Below are 20,489 nucleotides of genomic sequence, written 5' to 3' on the forward strand. Positions count from 1 at the left end.
CGCTACCTTTTATATTATATAAGCGCTACCTAGTATGTTATTATACTTTATAATATTTCTGGTTAAATAATATAACATAACTGATCTAAATTTTAACTAGCCACTTATTTAACCGGTCACACCATATATTAATCGGGGTACCGAAGAACTACCCGTGAGAGAGAGGGCGAGAAAGTCATAGAAATGGAATAAAGAAAAAAGAAATTCCAAAAAATGATGATAGGACTGTTATAGCGTATGGATGCCGCAATTGTATGCCACCAATAAAGCAGTTCTTAAGCTACACTACCTTCCTCAATCCTCTTCATCACCATCACCATCACCATCTTCAACCACGTCCTCTCTCCTTTAACAACCTCAAGCTCCCTAACTTCAACCTTCTCCTTACGGTAACTGTCTCTTCTTCAGGATGGAGGTACCCTTTTCTTTTCCTTAAACACTTGTTTTATGTTTTCTTTCTGGGTTTCTTTTCTTCTCTTTGAACATGTTTGTTTCTTTACTTCATCTTTTGTTTTGGGTTTTCCGGAAATGATCAACTTGTTGTTTTAGTAAAAAAAAATTGGTGAAGCGCTATCATCAATGAATTACAAAGAATACCTGTTTGTGTTGTGTGGGGTACTCATAATCTGGGGATTGAATCAACATATTGTGCAATTTGATCTTTGTTGTGCTGGTCTTTTAAGAAGGTTAGGATTTCAAAGAGTGATTGATGCAGGATTTTACCTTAACTGGTGAATTTAAGAGGTTATATTAGAAATTTAGTTAGCAAAACTATAGATTCCAAGATAAAATATTAGATCGTCACTAGAAAATATAAAGAAAATACTTAAAATGATGTCTATGGACTTTGGATAGATGAACTCAGCCTGCGACTGCCCCCTGATATGGAGGCGTCTGAATCAAAATGATGTCAAATCAGGTGATTTATTGGTCAACTTCTATGTCAGAGGCTGTATAACTTCTATGTCGACTCGGAACAAGGCTGCTTAGTTTTTATTTTCCACTTACCTTGAGAATTTGAGAGACCCTTGTGTTGTTTTGTTCAATTCAATAGTGATTTTGTGCTTGATTTTCTGTTGGATTATTTGTAGCGCTTTTGGAGTGGAAGTGGGATCAACAAGAACAAACAAATGGTCGAGCATTTGCAGCATTATGGAGTGATTTAATCGATGAAGGTTGCTGAAGTGATGGAGACTATCGATAGGGGGTTATTTGTACCAGATGGGACATCGGCTTATGTTGATAGTCCGATGCCAATAGGTTTACAATGCCACCATTTCCGCACCACATGTGCATGCTACCTGCCTTCAATTATTGGAGGAAAATTTGCAGCCCGGTATGCACGCTTTAGATGTCGGCTCAGGTCTCTTTGCGTTCCACAAATTTTTTGATACGATTATGTCTTTACCGTACAACTTCAGTTTCTTTCTTCTGTATACTCGGATAGAATGCTGGAATGCCAAACGTGCTACACTTACTGTCTCAGGGTAAATCCCACCTGTCAAGTGTCAATGGCCATCAAGAAAAGGGTCGGATTACGAGACTCGATGGCTGCATCTAGTTCCAGCATTCCAGAAGAGTTTAGTAAATCCATCAGCAGTCCATTCTTTTTTTTCCCCTAATTTTTGAAAGACAGGTTTTTATTTTGGTCTTGCATCTGTACTGTAGGAACTGGATACTTGACTGCTTGCTTTGCAATAATGGTTGTACCACGGGGTCGCGCTGTCGGTGTTGAACATATTCCCGAATTGGTTGCTTCTTCCATACAAAATATTGAAAAAAGTGCGGCAGCTCCATTGTTGAAAGAATGTTCTCTTTCACTGCATTTCGGCGGTATGTACTCAAGAACTTGCTATATGCTTTCGGTTTTATTACAATAGAATGTAGGATTAAGAAGACAACCAAATTTTCAGTTGTCTCGGAATTGAAATGAGCTTGCTGTCAGTTTTGTTGAATGCTTATGACTGATGCTTTGGCCTTGTACATTTTATCATAGACGGAAGACAAGGTTGGCCAGAATGTGCACCATATGATGCCATACATGTTGGAGCAGCAGCACCGGAAATACCTCAGCCTCTCCTTGATCAATTAAAGCCAGGTGGTCGAATGGTTATTCCTGTAGGAAACATGTTCCAAGACTTGAAAGTAGTGGATAAAGCTTTGGATGGTTCGATTAGCATCCGAAGTGAGACGTCAGTCCGGCATGTTCCCTTAACCAGTCGTGATGCTCAGTTGAGGGGTTATTGAGATCGGAAACGTTCATCTCTTATGCAGCAGCTTGTTTGAAAGTCTTTCAATACTGAACACCTTATTGTACGGAATATAATGATCAAACATTGCATTTACCAGACTTGCAGATCTTGTGTAAATGTTCTCTTTTCATATGTTTTCGAGTTCAAATTTAACAAATTTCACGCATGCTACACCTAAAAGACTAGATAATTTTGAAATTGAACGGTTCAATGACAAATTATAACAAATCAATAGCATAATTGATTGAAATGTAATTATTTGAATTTTGGTGATCAAAATTAAACAAAATCAAAACAGAAATAGTTTCCTCTTTTTTTTTCTAAGCATGTTTCCAAAGAGACGGGCTGTAAGCAAAAGGGATGAACAGGTTTTCGTTTCTTACGGGCAAACGTTGCATGAATAGACTCATCCAGATTGTGCAAAAACTAAAACTAAAATCATCCGAACATCAAAAGAAGCCTAGCCTTGGTCTTTCCTCTGCTACGTTCACTCTTATGGCTCTTCCATCCAGACTCTGCAATAATGATACGAGACGGGTTTATGTTACGCTACTCGAGTTTGGGTGTAAATCTCAGATAGAGTTATGTATTTGGTATTCAAGTTGTGGATGAAACACCGATAATACCTGTCCGTCGAGAGCAGTGATGGCATCATTCAATTCGGTCTCTGAGGACATAGTGACAAAACCAAAACCACGTGATCGGCCACTCTCCCTATCATACACCACACGAGCCTCGACTACCTTACCATGTTCACTGAATACCTGCTCCAGTCGAGCATTATCGACATCCCATGGAAGGTTACCCACATAGAGTCTAAAAGCAGTTTCAAAAACACGAGGGGGTCGGTCTAAACGTGATCCTCTCGGAGCAGCCTTATTAACAGTCAAGAGCCTTCCATTAAGATCCTGTTTAAAAACACAAGAGCAACAATCACTAAGTACAAGCACCAAATATCGCTTCATAGTTAGCATTATTCGACAAATCATAGAAAATCAGAAAGAACACTTGGAGATCGATATATACCGAGTCTCTCAGTACTTTCTGGACAAGCCTAACTCGGTTTATGTAGTGAAGCCTAACTCAACCCGAATTTAACTTTGCTCTTGCAAGCCACTAGAATTGGCTACCAAATCAAACTAGTAAATGCAAAATTTTCACAACTTGCAAACTCTTTGGTACACAACAACAGATGGATCTATACAAAAAAAAAGTAAAACCGACAACGAACAAGTTTTCTTCAAATTGTTGTCGATAAAACGGTCTTACTGCCATTCCACATCTGCAACCATCCCATCCCATCCCATCACACTTTTAATGTCTAGTAAACTTGACATCAAGGAATTACAGGAAAGAGACAACGAAAACTTCAAGAAATATATTGATTAGCAACCTAATTAAAATTCACCAGAAGGTAAAAGCTGACTAAAATAAGCTTCCAGTCCCTGTAATTAGACAAAGTTTGAGATTTAGTCCTATATGCTTAAAAGGTTGAAAATTAAGTCCTCTTGCTTCTTCGATTTAAATCCTAATCAAACCATTAACATTGTCAATATCATCTTTCAAAATTTGCCAATGTGAGATACGATTGACAGAAATAAGCATGCCAACTTGACATCTCGAACTTAACTGAAATACTACGACTCGCAGCATAAAGCAAATAAATCTGCCACTAGCATAGTTTATAAGGATTAAACACAACCATGTCAAATACATAATAGTATTCGTCATTTAAATCAAAATTCAAGTAACATAAGCTATTCAAAATTTCGAATTATGGGTTATGCTTACTCCCAAAGAGAATTCATCTTGCATGGATACAAGATTCAGTGTTTATTATCACATATATCAGTTCATCGATAGGAATAAGACAACTTACATAACGATTAAATAGCTCAACAGCCTTCTCAGCTTCCTCAATTGAACTCATAGATACGAACCCAAAGCCACGGCTTTGCTCAGTGTCTCTATTGTAAATAACCTGCAATCAAAAGGAAAAAAATCATCAACAACAGTTTAAAAGAAGAATTTCAAACAGTTTAAAATCAGGAAAATGAAATTTCTCTTAGACCTCAGCAATTTCCACTGTTCCAGCTTTCTCAAAAAGCATAGCTAAACTCTGACTATCAACATCAAAAGGCAAATTCCCAACAAACAATTTAGCATCCTCAGGAGGTTCAGAAACCTCTTCTTCTGAATCACCACTTTGTTCTTCAAAAACAGCATCCTCAACTTCAGCTCCCCAGCTTGCCTCAGGCTCATCGTTTTCCCATTTCGATTCCCCTTCTTCACCAATGGCAATGGTGGGGTCATTTTCTTCCCCTTGCTGGGCCCAATCTGATGTCTGGGAGAAAAAAGGGACCACAGATGGGAAATGAGTTTTAGATTTGAGGGTCAAAGAGGATGAATAATGGGAGGATGAGAGGAAAAAATTGATGGGTTTTGGGGGAAAGGAGAGGAGAGTTGAGGATTTGGAGCGAGAAGTGAAGAGTGAAGGGAGAGAAACGAGGAAACAAGAGTCTGCCATGGAAATGGATCTTGTTAAAGAAGACATTTTGACTGAAGAATCGAAGAGAGTAGAGAGAATTGAAAGGATAAGTGATGCAGGCGGGAGAGACGACGAGAGGGTTTATCGAAAACTAAACGAAAAGGTGTGATTTATCTGTATGGATGGCTCTCACTGTTGTGGGTTTCTTTGATGGTTTTAATGGGCTTCTTGATGTTTCAGTTCAACACTATGATTTAAGATTGAAAATGTCATATTAATAGAAATTAGAAAATAGGGTTTAGGGTTTAAGATTAAAAATGTCATATTAATAGAAATTAGAAAATAGGGTTTAGGGTTTAAGATTAAAAAGGTTATATTAATAGAAATTAGAAAATAACCGAGTGTCTATTTTGTAACTTTTAATAATTTAGGGACTCAATAAAACATCATCTCATAGTTAAGAGATCAATTTATAAATTTTAATAGTCGAAGGATTCAACAAAACAATGTCTTATAGTTAGGGACCATTTATGTACTTTAACCCTAAAAAACAATAGAGCATAATCAATCATCGGTAGTTTTTTTTATTATTTTCTAATAAATGATCAGTTGATATAGTTAGATAAGACACTATATTCTTTAAGTAAATTAGGAGCTTGAATCTTGTCGATTGTGAATGTAGCAAATTGAATTAGGATGATATCTTATAACATATATTTACAAATTTTAATCTAGATTAGTTAATTAATAAATTAGACACCAATAATTAATTAAAAAATAATAAAATAATGTAGGGGTGTTAGTTTATTTCTTCCAACTTTTTTTTTTTGCATCCTTTTCCTCTTTAGATTTCAAGCACTCTCTACTATTCGGGATGGGCATGGACTGAGTGGTTTTGAACCGGTCGAGTAGGATTTTTTTTAAAAATTTGGATTTGGGTCGGGTCGAGTTTAAGTTTAGGATGAAAAATAGAACTGACTCAAAAAATATATATAATTTTATCTTATTTATTTAGTAATAATTACAATAATACCCTCTATATTTTATTTTTTTTCAATTAAATCACTATTTTTATTGAATAAAAATAATATTTTTATTATTTCGGGTCTGGTCGGGTCGGATTTTTAAGTTATATATCGGGTCAGGTTCGGGTCGGGTGAAATCTTGTTTTGGTCGGGTCGGATCGGATCTCGGGTGGAGGATTCCTTATTCTCGGGTCAGATCGGGTGGATCAAAAAGCCGACCTAACCCGACCCTTGCCCATCCCTATCTACGACCCTTAGTATATCACTTAGGCATGATTTTAGGATATACATGTATATATTAATAATATAAAATTTTTAAGTGTAGTGCACACAAATAAAATTTCATAATAAGAATCATTAATAAAATAAATAATTAATTGAAGAAACTTCATATTTCAAGGTGGATACATACTCATCCTCAAATACATATGAATCCATCACTGCACATATACATTTACATTTACTTGAGGCATGATGGTGATGAAATCTCTGAAGTGCAAAATTTCAAACAAAATATAGACAACATAAAGAATTTCTAGAAATTGGGTAGTTCTGTGATACAACTTAAAATTATGCGGCTAAAAACCACAGTAACAAACACAATTGAAAATGTTATAAAAAATTCTAACATTTTAAGTTGTACGCAATATAAACTTTACATTTTTCATAACATTTTTTTATTACAACCTAAAATTTTGCATTCTTCATCAATTTTTCAGTTGACATCTAAAAAATAATATTTTTTTATAATATTTTAAATTACGTCCAACTTAAAATATTAGATTTTTTATAATATTTTCAATCCCCTGCTACAGTTGCTTTTTAGCTACATCCTAACCTACCTTTTTTTATACATTCGCCTAGAAACTGTAGCCTATAGCAACTACTCATTAGAGACATGGATAACAATGAAATTACAAGAACAAAGGTCTCATATTACTCTATGTATGTTTAGGTTCAAGGTTATGTAATTATTTTTTATTAAATAAGAATGTAAGATTAAAAAAAATATACCTCATAATATATATGTTTTTATAAAACCAAAATACATCTATAAATAAATAAGATTTCTATAAATATACATGTTTATATCATCGTAAATTTTATGAAAACTTTGAAACTTTCATATTGTGTCTTTGGAAAGGAATTTGTAATCGAAATTATTAATAACAATTAATCGTTAGTAAAATTTCTTGAAATTTTTTACGAAATTTCAACGTGCATATAATTTTTTTGTCTTATATAATTAAAATCGAGACTCTATGAAGTTGAACTCTTTCAGTTGATATAATTGTATTAAAATTTACGTAAGATAAATTATTATGATTTTAAAATTTATATAATGTTAAGAGATTAGTTTATAAAATTTTAAAGATATATGTATTCTTATGAAATTTTAGAAGAGTGACCAAACAGATAAAAAACACACGCAAACAAATATTTAAAATGATTGAGAAAGTTGTGCGACACTATCTGTTTGTCCACTTATTTGCTGTACTTCTTCTTCCTCACCGCTCCCATAACATATCCCCATTTAGCTTCACCAACAATGTTATTCTAACGCCATTGATGATTGACATTAACATGTTGGTGTCATTCAATCTTCCATGCATAAAGAAGCAAACAGAACTCAGCTGAAATAACGGTGTTTCCACACGGAGACGACGATGACAAAACAGGCTTGAATATAAACAATGCACGCCTTAACCCAGGACTGAAAAGCCAGTCATGAACATCCCAGTAGACTTCAACTCTCGTCTTGTTCACTTGAAAAGTTTCGTTTCCTCTGAACTTCCATTGAAGATGCTTCACGTGAAGCACCAATTGGTTATCGATTCTCATCTCCATTTCGGGCTCAACCTTGTTCTTACACTCGATCGAGATCTCATGGAACATACTCTTCTCATCATCAAGTTTGATCCTCGAGCTGAATCTTTTTCTCCCAAATACATGTTCTTTTCTTGAAACTAAGATGGGGTCTATAAGTGCAGGCCTGCAACCAGTTTTCCGATAAGCCTCTTTCTTTAGATCTCCGACGAGTAAAACGACTTCTTCATCGCAGACGACAGCAACGTAGTACTCCGAACTGGGTTCGGTTTCTCCATTGAATTTGGCTGTTTTGAGGTCCCAGAAGACATTTACAGCTTTATCACCATCGATGATGAAGTGTCTGGAGCCTTGTTTCTTCCAAAAATACCATGGTTTGAGCTCCATTTTGCAGGTGTATTGATTCTCTCCTTCGGGGCCTGAGACTGATACCGAGAGACCATTAAGCAGGAGATTCTTGCACCAAGTGACGGTGATCAAACGGCACTGGTCGGCTATCTTTGTCCGGAAAACAGACATGAAAACACTCTGGCCGGACCTGGTTACTGCAGTTTGATCACAAGCGACAAGCTCTTCTTGCATGGTTGCTTACAAGAACAAGTTACGGTAGAAACTGATAGAAAGGGAGAGACTTTGGGGGCATTAATGATGGATGGATGAATGAGTGAAGAAGAAAGCTTTTTTTATATTGTTTTTCTCAGCTTTTTTTTTTCTTACTTTGGATCTTCCAGTTCTATGCATGGTGAAAAGTGAAGAGACCCAAAATTTTCACCAGATTTGGAGTTTAGATTTCTTCGCTAGATCGAGTTTTCGAGGTCATTCATCGTATAAACCCACATTCAAACTCAATCTACGAGATATTATCCATTTTAATTCAAAATATATATAGTGAATACGAGTTATAATTTTTTTTTTTTTTTATGTTCAAATTGTATAAAAAAATAAGAGTATTCATCTATATTTGTAGCTTCGTTTTGGTCACTAAATTATCTTTTTCTTTCAAAATCATACTTAACGATACGTTTTGATCATCCGCAGTTAAAACGACAAAAAAACCCATTAAGTATAATTCTAAGAAAAATAATTAAGTGACAAACGAAATCGTAGAAATAGAAGAGTAATTAAATACTTAGTTCCCCAAAACATAAAAGGTTAAACCAAAATAAAAAATAGAATTGGAGTTACTTGAGGTGTACTCTAGACATCGTCTTTCTAATGTAATTAACATCATTGTATCCTTCTAGTACAATGAGAAATCCACTAAACAAAATATCAAAACTTACCTTTCAAGTATCTTATTTACATTACTAAAAACTCAACGTTTATGTTTTGGATTGTATGTTTATTTATTTCACCTATAATCAACATAGATTATATCAAATATGGTAAAATTCGAGTGCATTAGACTTTTATTTAATCACATACATTAATTTTGTTTTATTTAACTTGTTTGTTTGTTTAAAGAATATGTCCACAAATATATAAATAAATATTTTCGTGAACATTAGACAAATCAAGCCTGAACACATCAAATAATAAACAAACCAAATTTTAAAAGTTTAAATTAACACGAACCGAACATAAACAATTTGAAAAATAAAACAAACACAAACATAACTTCTACGTAGATAAAAATTATTATTGATTAAACCGAGATAATGTTTGAAATTGAATTTGTCTGAGACGTGCACTAGACATTGTCCTTAAAGTTAGTAGGATCATCCCTTGTATAAGGTTAAGGTTATGTTTGTAGATAAGTTAGATGTTCAAGTACGAAGATAACTCACTAAGCACCTTCAAGTTCCATGTAGGAGCCTGGTATGTCAGATGCGCATTTAGCAGCTTGTATAATCTGGAATCTTCATCTTACATGTAGCCAAAACCTTTTCGCAGGTTTCCATGGATACTTCTTTCAGAAGGTACGATATGGCTAATTTGTGCTTCTTCTTCAGCTCATCGACCTCCATTTGCTGCTTTAACAGCAGAGACTCGAGTCTCTTTGCTATTACCTTCACCTCTGGTTCAGCATCCTTTAACGGATCACAGTTCTCTTTCGACGAATGTGTTCTATCGGAATCACCATCTTTTCGATGACCACCACCATCATCCCTGCCACTGTGATGTGTGAACTCATTATCAGGTCGTCGAAATGAAGTATTACTGTTTATTTTACCTCCACTTTCATAGCTATCACGAGATTGATCATCAAGTTCAACCATGTTATCTGCAGACCTTACGAAATCCACTCGAAAAGCAATGTTTGAACCGGTTTTGGCCAGAGAGTTTCCGTGAGCTGCCTTGGGTGGGTCAGACCAGAATCTTCTACGTGAAGGAAATCTCTCCAATGAAAGACGGCCCGGAGATGAGGCCAGTACATAAGCCAATGGTGATCCATCAACCTTATCAGAATTTGCAATTTCTACCAAACTACCACTAGGAGTTCCTTTTGGAACCCAATCAGGAATATGAGACTGGATTTCCGATTCAATCATTTCGGAAATTGTTGAAACGTCTTGATCTGTCAAGCCCAACTCTTCAACCATTTCTCCAGCAACGGCTATCGCTGTATCTGCTTCAATATCAAAGGGGAACTGGATGGTGCGTATATTACCTAGGACCATGTAGAAACATGTCAAATTTCAATAATAAAAAACGACTTTGGATGCTGATGAATGAAACATTTTATCACGGTGAAAGTAAAAAACGAAGAAAAATAGCCAAAGGTTACATATGAAAGAGAAAGAGAGACCTGTAGAATCCGATATCCTTAGTTATAGAAATATCGTGTTAGCATTATTCCTCTGACCTTGCACTTCGAAATCCTCGCTTGTCTCGAATCGAAGATCCTTGGTATTTCCCCCGAAATTAGTCTGATCAGAAGTACTATCTGCAATTATCATGTAAAACTGTGAGGTGAAAAATACTCGAAGACTTCAAGCTCCAAAAATGCTCCAGAATTATACCTGAAGATTGGACATTAGCTCTTAAAGAATGACCTACACTGTCATTTTCCTCGTCAGGCTGAAGAAATGGGTCCTTCAAAAGTTCCTTTGCAGACAACCGAGCCGAAGCTTTAGCAATACATTTTTCAATAAACAACTTCACTCCAGGGTCAGTCACTTTTGCCAATGATGCTGGCTTTATTCCCTGCTCGAGAAAGGAACAAACCATGGAAATCATGAAGCATTGTTTGCATTATCCGCATTTATTAAATTCACTGAAACAGCTACACTTACCTAAGATTTCAGTCACCAAGCAACTATTATAATCTCAAGACAATGATTCTACCATAGGCAGAATTGATAATCCAATTTGGTTCAAGTCAGTATCCAAAAAAATGAATACAAGTCAATAGGACCTACAGATCTAAGATTTATTTGATTGTTTATTTTTGATTTAATAATTTCCCATAGAGAAGCAGGGTATGTATTTTAGTCAAAGGGTGCCCCGAGTCAAACACGTACCCGTATTAGATACTTACACCTGAGCTTAAGTAACATAGGCCCTGCACATTACAGTGTTAACAAGCAAGGCCATCTCATGGCAAATAAGCACAAGAAAGGTCTAGGTTTTAATTCGTTTGCTTCTAAACAAAGATGAAAATCCATTTGGTGGATGACAAACACGTGTATAACGAAATCAACAGTTTTCAGGAACTTGTTATTGAATTCTGCCTAAACTTTCATAAAAAAGGGATATATAAAAGGGTTTATATTTGATATTCTGTACACTGAAGATGAGTAATATGTTGACACGTCGCAGTTGATAAAACTTAGAAATTTGCAGACCCTTATGAATAAATATTGAAAAATGGGCAAGATCATTAGTGCCTTACTGATGTCACTTTCTTGAATATTTGAGCTGCATTAGCACATTCAATATATGGATACTCGAAAGTTACTAATTCCAGCAAACACATGCCGAAAGCATAAATATCTACAAGCTCATTGTATTCCTCCTCGTAGAGTTCCGGTGCCATAAACTCGGGTGTACCTACATCACAGTAACAATTTCTTTATTTTTTGTATTCTAAATCAGCAATAGTTCCGAATCTTGTAGTATTGACAGTAATTAAGGACATTATGATCCCCACCAATAACACTATGTGCTGAATGGGCCTGGCGAAGAATAGTAGCCAACCCTAGATCTCCGATCTTCACCTCGCCTTGGTTACCATTGACAAAGATGTTATCACATTTCAGATCCCTGTGGATCACCGGGGGATCGTGACTGTGAAGATAGAGGAGACCCTCCAAGATCTGCCTAGACCATTTCTTCAATGCCCTCAAATCGACATGCTTATGCTTCTTTCGATACCTACACAATCAAACATAAACTTGTTGATAAACCCAAAACAGCACACGAAACTTTAAACACATCCGAAAATAGAAAAAGACTTACTGCCGCAATGTTCCTGAAGTGAAAATCTCGGTGATGAAGTTGATATGTTCATTTTTGGTATCAACCCAGGAACTGTAAAATTTAATTACATTCTTATGCTTCAAAGTTTTAAGCAAATGAACTTCCGAATAAAGGTTCTCCAAATCTTCCGAATGTCGCAATAGATCCGTAACCTTAACCTGATTCCATGCTACTTCTATACCTTCAAGTTCATCAAATGCCTTATATCTGAGTTCCCACAACTTAATCAAGGATCCAACAAACATAAATTAGGCCACAAAATAACAAACTATGCATCCATATACCTTAAAGTTCATCAAATCCTCTTTATCTAAGTTCCCACAGCTTGAAATCAAGGATTCAAAAATGGCATAAAGTAACAAATTAAGCCTCAAAATGCATTCATAAACAAACTAATGAACAATGAAAAACAGGGAAATGAAAAGGATACACTTTTTTGAAAGCACCTCTTCCTAAAACCTTCTTGTACTGCAAATAATCAAATTCAGAAGACAAAGTAAAAGAAACCCATTTAAGGTAACATCAATGAAAACCACCCCAAACGCCAATCAACATCAAATATAAATCAAGCCAACTTCATTCTAAAATGGGCAACTTCGTTTAAATGAAACGAAACGAAACAGTGAGAGAAAACTAACCCGACCGTAACGACCTGTAGGATCAACCTCGACGAATTCAGCATCTGAATCATCTTGTTCTAGGTCTGACGTTGTCTCCGGCGGCATTCTAGTCTTTCCCAACGATCACAACAAAGAATTCAAAAGGAGTTCAAAGCTTTTATAAAGAGATTTTCGATTTCTATTTCTGTTAATTCGAAATTAAAGACAAAAAAACCCTAGTCGTGGTTTGAAAGGAAAATGTAAATCGAGAAGGAAAAGGTGATGGGACAGAGATTGGAGCGGGAATTGTTTCGTCAGAGAGCAGCTCTTAATGACCCAGGCCATTAGCAAACCGACTGTGACTTATTTGATCTAGATAATAACAACAACAGTAATAGCAGTTAGATAGATTATATTTTAAATATTTATTTAAAGTACATTTTTTTATTTAAATATATAAAATATTTTTTATCAATATAAGTACTTAAGTTTTCGATTTAGTTAAAATAGATACCTGGAATATTTTATTAATCAAAATAGATACTTAAAGTATCTAATTTTTTTTCTAAATGCTTAAAGTATTCTTTAATTAACGTCGCATGATAATATTTTTAAAATTTAGATGAAAAAAAATATTTTTTAGGTACCTATTTTGACAAAAAAATACTTTAAATATATATTTTAATCAAAAGATAACTTTAGATATTAATTTTGACAAAAAACCTTTAATTATTTAAATGAAAAAAAGATGATATAATTTAAGCATTTATTTAAGATATAAGTCTACCAAAACTTCCTTAAAGTTTTAATAAATAGTATTTTTTTGAACATTTTAATCCTTAATATTTTATTTTGAGTCAAAATCATCATTTATAGGTAAAAACCCATAACCGGTTAACGTTCTACGTCTTCGGATGACGAGATAAAATAACGAGGGATAAATTGCCGATGTAAGTTGTTTACCCTCATTATCATTTATCGTGCATAAGTTACTGATTTTTTCTTCGATTTCATCGTTCTAAGTACATGCAATCAAATCACATTATCTTTTTATTATTTGAATTAATATTTCATTTTTAAAAATTTATAATATATAGTGACCAAAATTAACCAATTAGAATATAATAATTAAATCCATAAGTTATGCATAAATATAGGGACTACAGATAGAGTTTGACCAATAAAAAATCACCTTAAATCAATAAATACAACTGAAGTGAAATACAACATATTCAGATAGATAATGTAGGCATAAGGCACATGGGGATAACATGTTATGTCTTCTTCCAAACAGATTCACATGTTACCAAGACGCATGCATGGTCTATATAGAACAGCTTTTTAACTAAACAAGCAAGAACTCACATTAGTGCTTATTTTATTGATTAATTTTTCGTTATACGGTCTTCATTTTTCTCGAAATATCCGTGTTCGAAACCTGTGTCCGTAGGACGAAGGTAGAAGGAACCCTCTAAAGACCATTTCTGCCAAAATGAAACCCTGCTTGATTTCTTATTTAAAGATCATCTGAGAGCATTCATCTTGTTCCCAAAATAGTAAAGCTTATCTCTTCTCACTTTCTTCTTGTCCAGCACCTTTATCTCCTTTATATTTGGGGAATACCTGTCATCCATCATCGTCCGATCTTATTTAAGTGATATGTTAAAGATAAGTAACACAGATAAGAAGAACTAGCGGGAAATAGAGACACTCATGCTGAAAACAACTACGAGAATAAAACTTGAGCAAATTGGATGTGAGCAAGAACTACAAGAAACCTTCATTATTAACACTTCCCGATATGTCTTTAATAGCGGAGATGCTCTTGGAAACACAAAGAAGCAAATGCTTTTACAGCGAGTTTATCAACCCAAAGAAATGCTAAATCTTGGGGACACAAAGGTTTCAGAGCAGACCTAATCCGCACGATGCATATTCTAGTAATAATTTATATTACATCTGTAGCCATATTTCTTAATGCTATGTATTTTACTAATATAGTCGACCTCAATATTATAACAAAACCAGTGACAAAACTTCTTGGCATTTTACCTACTGGTGACATGCTTTTTTCCTGGTTGATATATCGAATCTTAAACAATATGCTTTTTGAGGGAAGAGCATAAAGGTAAATGTTACTTACAATGGGAAGAGAGATTCAACCCCAACTCCTGCTACCATTCTCCGTATTCGGAATGTAGTATTCAGGCCAGCATTACGTCTAGCAATAACAATGCCTTTTATTGTCGAAAGGCGCTGCATGTTTTCAGGCACTTCCTGCTCTAGCCAACAGCACGTTGGTTACCTTAATTCACTCGAAAAATATGTTAACAATCACATGTAGTGATAACACCTCAAATGTCAAAACATGTCATACCGCTTTGAGTTGCACAATGTATCCAGATTTTATCTCAGGTATCTATCTCCCTTTGCTCCTTCACTTTTTCCATTGCTTCCTTATCCAGAATCTGCAAGCACGTAATCCACACAATTCGAAACCGGGATATGGTGACCAACAGGTATGAGATTCGAATAAAAATGGAGAACACGTAACAACAACATTACAAAAGCAAAAAAAGAGCTTTCCTGCATTATGTGCCTAGCAGTTTTGTCAAGTCTCTTAAATTTAATTCGAGTCGCCATATCGGTGACAGATTCGGAAGAATCCATAGTAGGCAATGCAGCTGTCGTCATATATCTGCTAGAAGATGAACACATCATTGCGGACACCTGAGACAGAACTGGAACCGAGCTTCCGCCATAACTGCCGGGAAACACCAATTCTTTTGTTTGGGATCCAAATCTTGTCTGCTAAAACAATTTGCAAGCTTTAAAACACAAGCTTACCTCAAAAATTAGACTTGTTTAAAATTAAACATGAGAAGCAACGTGAGTTAGAGCATGTTAACCTAGTAACAATTTAACATTCAAATTATGCTTTAAAAAAGATTAGGAAAAATGGACATTCTGAAGCAGGAGATTCACTTAAGCAAAAAAACCCAGAAATATTAAAGCAAAGAAGAAGAAAAAAACCCATACTCGTAGAAACTGCATGATATGGTTCTGGGAAGATTTGATTGAATTGTTGGTTCCATGGACTACGTTGCTGCTACTCTGAGAAGGCAGATAATTAAGCTCTTGTTGATGATTTGAAATAAGCATTGTTTCATATGGAAAGACCTTGTCTTTGACCAAAACGAATACTCCCACCGATAAATGACTGCATCATAGATCCTCAACCACGTTTGGTTGCTCAAAAAACGCGAGAAAGTGATGGAAAATAAGAAAAACGAACTCAAAACCCTCCAAGAGCGAACAGGGGTTTAATGATCGTGTTACGACAAATATACCCCTAGTTTGGGTTTTGGGATTTGCTGGATTGGACCTGTTGTTTATCCAAGTATTTTTTTCTATAATACCATGCTCAGCCCAGCCCATCATATACCTAATTGATTCCAATCCGATATATTCATTTAAAAAAAAAATCAAATATCGGACAAATTCATTGAATAACATCAACAATAAAAAAATATTACTCTTTTTAAAGAATTTGATTGATGAGTATAACAATTATCCTCCCATGTACCAATGCTAAGTCTGTTTGTGTCTATTGCCCTGGTGCAACTTTCTAAAAACGTCAACTAGAGATAATGAGTTCATCTAAATCATCAGTAGATGATGATAAATTTACCGGTCAATGAAAAAAATACCCCAAACTCGGCAAAAACACCCTATATCATGTTAGGCTTAGTGTACCAACTGCATGCGATATGGGAAAGACGCCAAATGATTCAAACGTCTTTCTCCGTCTACTATTCATTTTACCCTAATTAAGAAAATAATTTTCCGACACCCATATCAACTATTTTTTTCTCTACATTATCCGATCAAATTTGGCACCCAAACTCCTAAATAACTTGTGAATAATACCATTTTCCTAAAATGAAATTTCCAACAACACTATTTCACTAATTTTGCCACCTATATATAATACTTTTGTCTAGTCATTGCAGACACTGAATGAATGCATGCATGGTAGAATGGTCCCCCCACAAATGCATATAAACCCTATAGCCTCCATTAACTCTAACAACGTGGTTTGGCATATTTTTAACATTTTCATTTAATTAAACTGCATTTAGTATTACAGTTTGATTAGCCACAAAAGCAGATGGTGGTGCAGCAAGTAGACCAAAAAGAAACCTGGCCTAAGCTAAACTAGTAGCAGCATGCATGGGGGCAATGCGAGAACCAAAGGGCCATTTAAAGTCTTTTAGCCTTTCTAGGCTTCTCCTTGGCTTCCTTTTTTGTGTTTTTAACTTAAAAAGCTGCCATTATTGTTGTCATTCTGGTTTACTTTATTCGGTTCCATTAAACTGTGTTCAATGCACCCTTTGGCGCCTGCAAACTCTTCCTTAAACTTTGTTGTCTTTGCCCTTCCTTTTTGCAACAAGTTTGTGCTTTCATTGAACCCCTAATTACTTCATGAAACCAAAAACCTGACAACAATCCGTTAGCATTACTGTAATTCTCTTCTCATATTGTTAAGGTGATCACTTATAACCTGTTTGTGTAATTGCTTGCTCTTTGGGTTTTTTTCCTTACATAGGAAGTTTAGGCCATGGGGAATCTCATTGTAATCAACAAGGGTCTTCTTCTTCTGTTTTTGCTTGTTGGGTTGTTTGTCTTTTGTGAATGTGAAGATGATGACCAAGTTTCATCTGTGTCTCCAATGGTGAAGGAAGAACAAGAGGCATTATATGCTGCTATTCAGGGATTTGTGGGGAACTTTTGGAATGGCTCGGATCTTTACCCTGACCCTTGCGGATGGACACCTGTTCAGGTTTAAAATACATCACTTTCTTCTTCTTCTTCTTCTTCTTCATGTTTCTGCTTATGATTTATATCCGGACTACAAACGAATGTTAAACGAATACCTGTCAAATACCAATATGTCGTATATTTGAAGAATCACACACACACACATACATACATACATATATGTATGTATGTGTGTGTGTTGAATACATATTTGGAGAATCATATTTGTATTATAGTTTGTCTTGGAAACCAAGTATTGCATGCAAGCAAATCAGTAGGAAACTGCATGCAACCAATAATGCTAGAGGCATTACAAGGTTGATTTTTTTGCAGCTATTGTCACTGTTAAAGCTGAGTTTTTATTTTTTTTGGTTGGGTATGTATGAATTTCAATCATATTTTTTATGTAAAAATTGACTCCTTTTTACTCAAATTCTTGCAAATGCAGGGAGTTTACTGTGATCTTGTTGATGGGTTTTGGCATATCACAGTTCTAAACATTGGTCTCGTTTTCGACAACTCTCTGCAATGTAGCCCAGATGCAAAGTTCACCCACCACTTGTTTGAGCTTACTCACCTAAGATCTCTCTCATTCTTCAATTGCTTCTTCTCACCTAGAGATAATCCCATTAGAATCCCTTCCTCAAACTGGGAAACACTCTCAAACACCTTAGAATCCTTGGAGTTTAGATCCAATGGTGGTCTCATTGGTGACATTCCAACCCATATTGGCTGCCTTAAAAAGCTCCAATCATTGGTGTTACTAGACAATGGATTAACTGGAGAATTGCCTATAGAATTGGGGAACTTGGTGAATTTGAGGCAACTTGTACTTGCTGGAAACAAGTTTACTGGCCATGTTCCACCAAGTCTGGCAGGGTTAACTGAGCTGCTGATATTGGATTTAAGTAGAAACAATCTATCAGGGCCATTGGTGTTGAGTTTTGGGAGTAATTTCACTACACTGCTGAAGCTGGACTTGAGCAACAATGGTCTTGAGGGGAAGATACCTGAAGGAATTGGAAGGTTAAAGAATGTCACTCTTTTCGATCTTGGTAGAAACAAGTTCTCAGGTGGGTTGATTGAGTCATTTCAAGAACTGGTTTCTTTGAAAGAGATGGTGATATCAAACAATCCTTTAGGGGGTGATCTCAAGGGAGTTCAATGGGAAAACTTGCATGATTTGGAGATCTTGGATCTTTCAAATCTGGAGTTGACAGGGATGATACCAGAGTCCATGGCAGGAATGAAAAGGTTGAGATATTTGGGATTGAATGACAACAATCTGTCCGGAAATCTTTCTCCAAAGCTTGCAAGTCTTCCATGTCTGGGTGCTTTTTACATTAATGGAAACAACCTGACAGGGAAGCTTGAGTTCTCAGAAGTGTTTTACAAGAAAATGGGGAGAAGATTCAGAGCCTGGAATAATTCAAACCTTTGCTATCAGCCTCAAGTGATCTCATCATCATCATCACCACCAACCCATTTTCCTAATGGGGTTAAAGCCTGCTAACAAGAAAATCATAGCAGAAATACGTCCACTCTATCATGAATTTTAGTACTATTAAAATAGTCATGTATTTTTTTTCTTTGTTATGCTAGTTCTTTTATATATGTCTTGGAAATATATTCGTATTTAACACTCGTATTCGAGTTGAAGTAACATAGAATAAATAAATAATTTATAAATATATTCGGCAGAAAGCACACAGAATCTATTTGAATATATAAATCATTAAGCAAGAATAACACAATTTACATAGAATTTAGGTAATCATTGATTCATTTCAAAGTCAATAATTTGTATTCATGTGAAAACCTAATATAGTTATCCTAAACACTTCTCCCCAAATGGTACAGAAGATCACTTCTTTTGCACCTTACCCACGGGCAGTTCGACCAACCCTATGAACATACTAAAAACAACATCTCACTTGTTCTCTTTAGGACTCAAATTTAAGTTGATGTGTCTGTAAGGTATGTGCGCGTTGTCAATAATTAAATAAATTATGAACAATACTACTTTGTAATCACCTCAAACTAATAAAATCACATCTCAAATAACCCAGCATCAAGGATTTAAATAACATCGTACTATCGGAATAACGACCGTTATATAGTGATTTTAGTGTCATCCGAAATTGTTATTGTACGATCTTGATACCAGTGGCAGATCCATAAATATTTTTCAGGATGGTTACATATATATTAATAATATAAATTTTTTGTATAGAATAGCCACAAATAAAATTTTAGGATTGACACAAATAATAAAAAGAACAACAAAATAAATAAATTCAAATTTCTGGGTAGACACATTATTTAAAACAAATGTATTTGTGGGAATTTGAATTAGGATCCTCATGGATGATAACAATTCCTTAATCATTGAACCAAACACCTCATTTGGTTTCTTGTATACACCAATGTTTATCTAATTCATAACATTATTAATGATAGAGACACTACAACAAAACAGGCTTTTTGCGACGTTTTTTTTAACCTTTAGCGGCGTTTATAAGCGCCGCTAAAAACACATGCGGCGTTAAGACAAATGCCGCAAAAACCGTCGCTGAAAATAGAGCCGCTAAAGTTCGCGGCGTTTTTTCACAAAAAAAGCCGCAATAGGTATTGATATTTAGCGGCGTTTATGTGACAAACGCCGCAATATGTGTTGATATTTAGCGGCGTTTTTCATAAAAACGCCGCAATAGGTATTTGATATTTAGCGGTGTTTGTGTGACAAACGCCGCAATAGGTGTTGATATTTAGCAGTGTTTTTCAGACAAACGCTGCAATAGGTGTTGATATTTAGCGACGTTTGTCATAAAAACGTCGCAATAGGTGTTAATATTTAGCAGCGTTTTTCAGACAAACGCCGCAATAAGTTATGATGTTTAGCGGCGTTTTTCGCTAAAACGCCGCAGTAGGTGTTGATGTCTTGCGATATTTTTTTCACAAACGCCGCAGTAGGTATTGATGTTTTGCGGTGTTTCTGCTAAAAACGCCGGTACAGGTCTTTATATAGCGGCATTTGTAGGATAAAAACGCCGCT

At 35.3% G+C, this 20,489-nt stretch overlaps 4 protein-coding genes and 2 pseudogenes across 6 annotated transcripts; 2 read left to right on the top strand and 4 right to left on the bottom strand.

Moving 5' to 3' along the window:
- The first annotated feature begins 202 nt into the window (after positions 1-202).
- LOC120148019 (protein-L-isoaspartate O-methyltransferase 1-like) lies at positions 203-2,350 on the top strand. 3 transcript variants are annotated; one of them, XM_039161220.1, is made up of 5 exons: positions 203-389; positions 1,092-1,363; positions 1,487-1,584; positions 1,669-1,833; positions 1,997-2,350. In XM_039161220.1, the coding sequence occupies exons 2-5, from the start codon at positions 1,170-1,172 to the stop codon at positions 2,245-2,247; spliced, it is 708 nt and encodes a 235-aa protein (XP_039017151.1). In that variant the 5' UTR covers positions 203-389; positions 1,092-1,169; the 3' UTR covers positions 2,248-2,350. The 3 variants fall into 3 exon arrangements, with proteins under 3 accessions (XP_039017151.1, XP_039017150.1, XP_039017152.1); XM_039161219.1 differs by having other exon boundaries at positions 204-415; XM_039161221.1 differs by having other exon boundaries at positions 205-415; positions 1,092-1,336.
- A 317-nt stretch (positions 2,351-2,667) lies between these two features.
- LOC120148018 (28 kDa ribonucleoprotein, chloroplastic-like) lies at positions 2,668-4,891 on the bottom strand. Its single transcript, XM_039161218.1, has 4 exons — positions 4,324-4,891; positions 4,132-4,233; positions 2,879-3,160; positions 2,668-2,767 (listed from the first exon to the last, which is right to left on the bottom strand). Exons 1-4 carry the CDS (start codon positions 4,804-4,806, stop codon positions 2,702-2,704), a joined length of 933 nt encoding a protein of 310 aa, XP_039017149.1. The 5' UTR covers positions 4,807-4,891; the 3' UTR covers positions 2,668-2,701.
- A 2,467-nt stretch (positions 4,892-7,358) lies between these two features.
- On the bottom strand, positions 7,359-8,174 carry LOC120148055. Its single transcript, XM_039161250.1, has one exon. It carries the CDS (start codon positions 8,172-8,174, stop codon positions 7,359-7,361), a length of 816 nt encoding a protein of 271 aa, XP_039017181.1.
- Positions 8,175-9,412: 1,238 nt separating this feature from the next.
- Positions 9,413-12,840, bottom strand: LOC120148016 (annotated as a pseudogene).
- Positions 12,841-14,099: 1,259 nt separating this feature from the next.
- On the bottom strand, positions 14,100-15,921 carry LOC120148021 (annotated as a pseudogene).
- Positions 15,922-17,176: 1,255 nt separating this feature from the next.
- Positions 17,177-18,981, top strand: LOC120148017 (piriformospora indica-insensitive protein 2-like). Its single transcript, XM_039161217.1, has 2 exons — positions 17,177-17,456; positions 17,883-18,981. The coding sequence occupies exons 1-2, from the start codon at positions 17,235-17,237 to the stop codon at positions 18,945-18,947; spliced, it is 1,287 nt and encodes a 428-aa protein (XP_039017148.1). The 5' UTR covers positions 17,177-17,234; the 3' UTR covers positions 18,948-18,981.
- The last annotated feature ends 1,508 nt before the right edge of the window (positions 18,982-20,489 follow it).

The sequence above is a fragment of the Hibiscus syriacus genome, unplaced genomic scaffold (assembly GCF_006381635.1).
Source record: "Hibiscus syriacus cultivar Baekdansim isolate YM2019G1 unplaced genomic scaffold, ASM638163v2 tig00110946_pilon, whole genome shotgun sequence".
Classification (NCBI taxonomy): Eukaryota; Viridiplantae; Streptophyta; class Magnoliopsida; order Malvales; family Malvaceae; genus Hibiscus; species Hibiscus syriacus.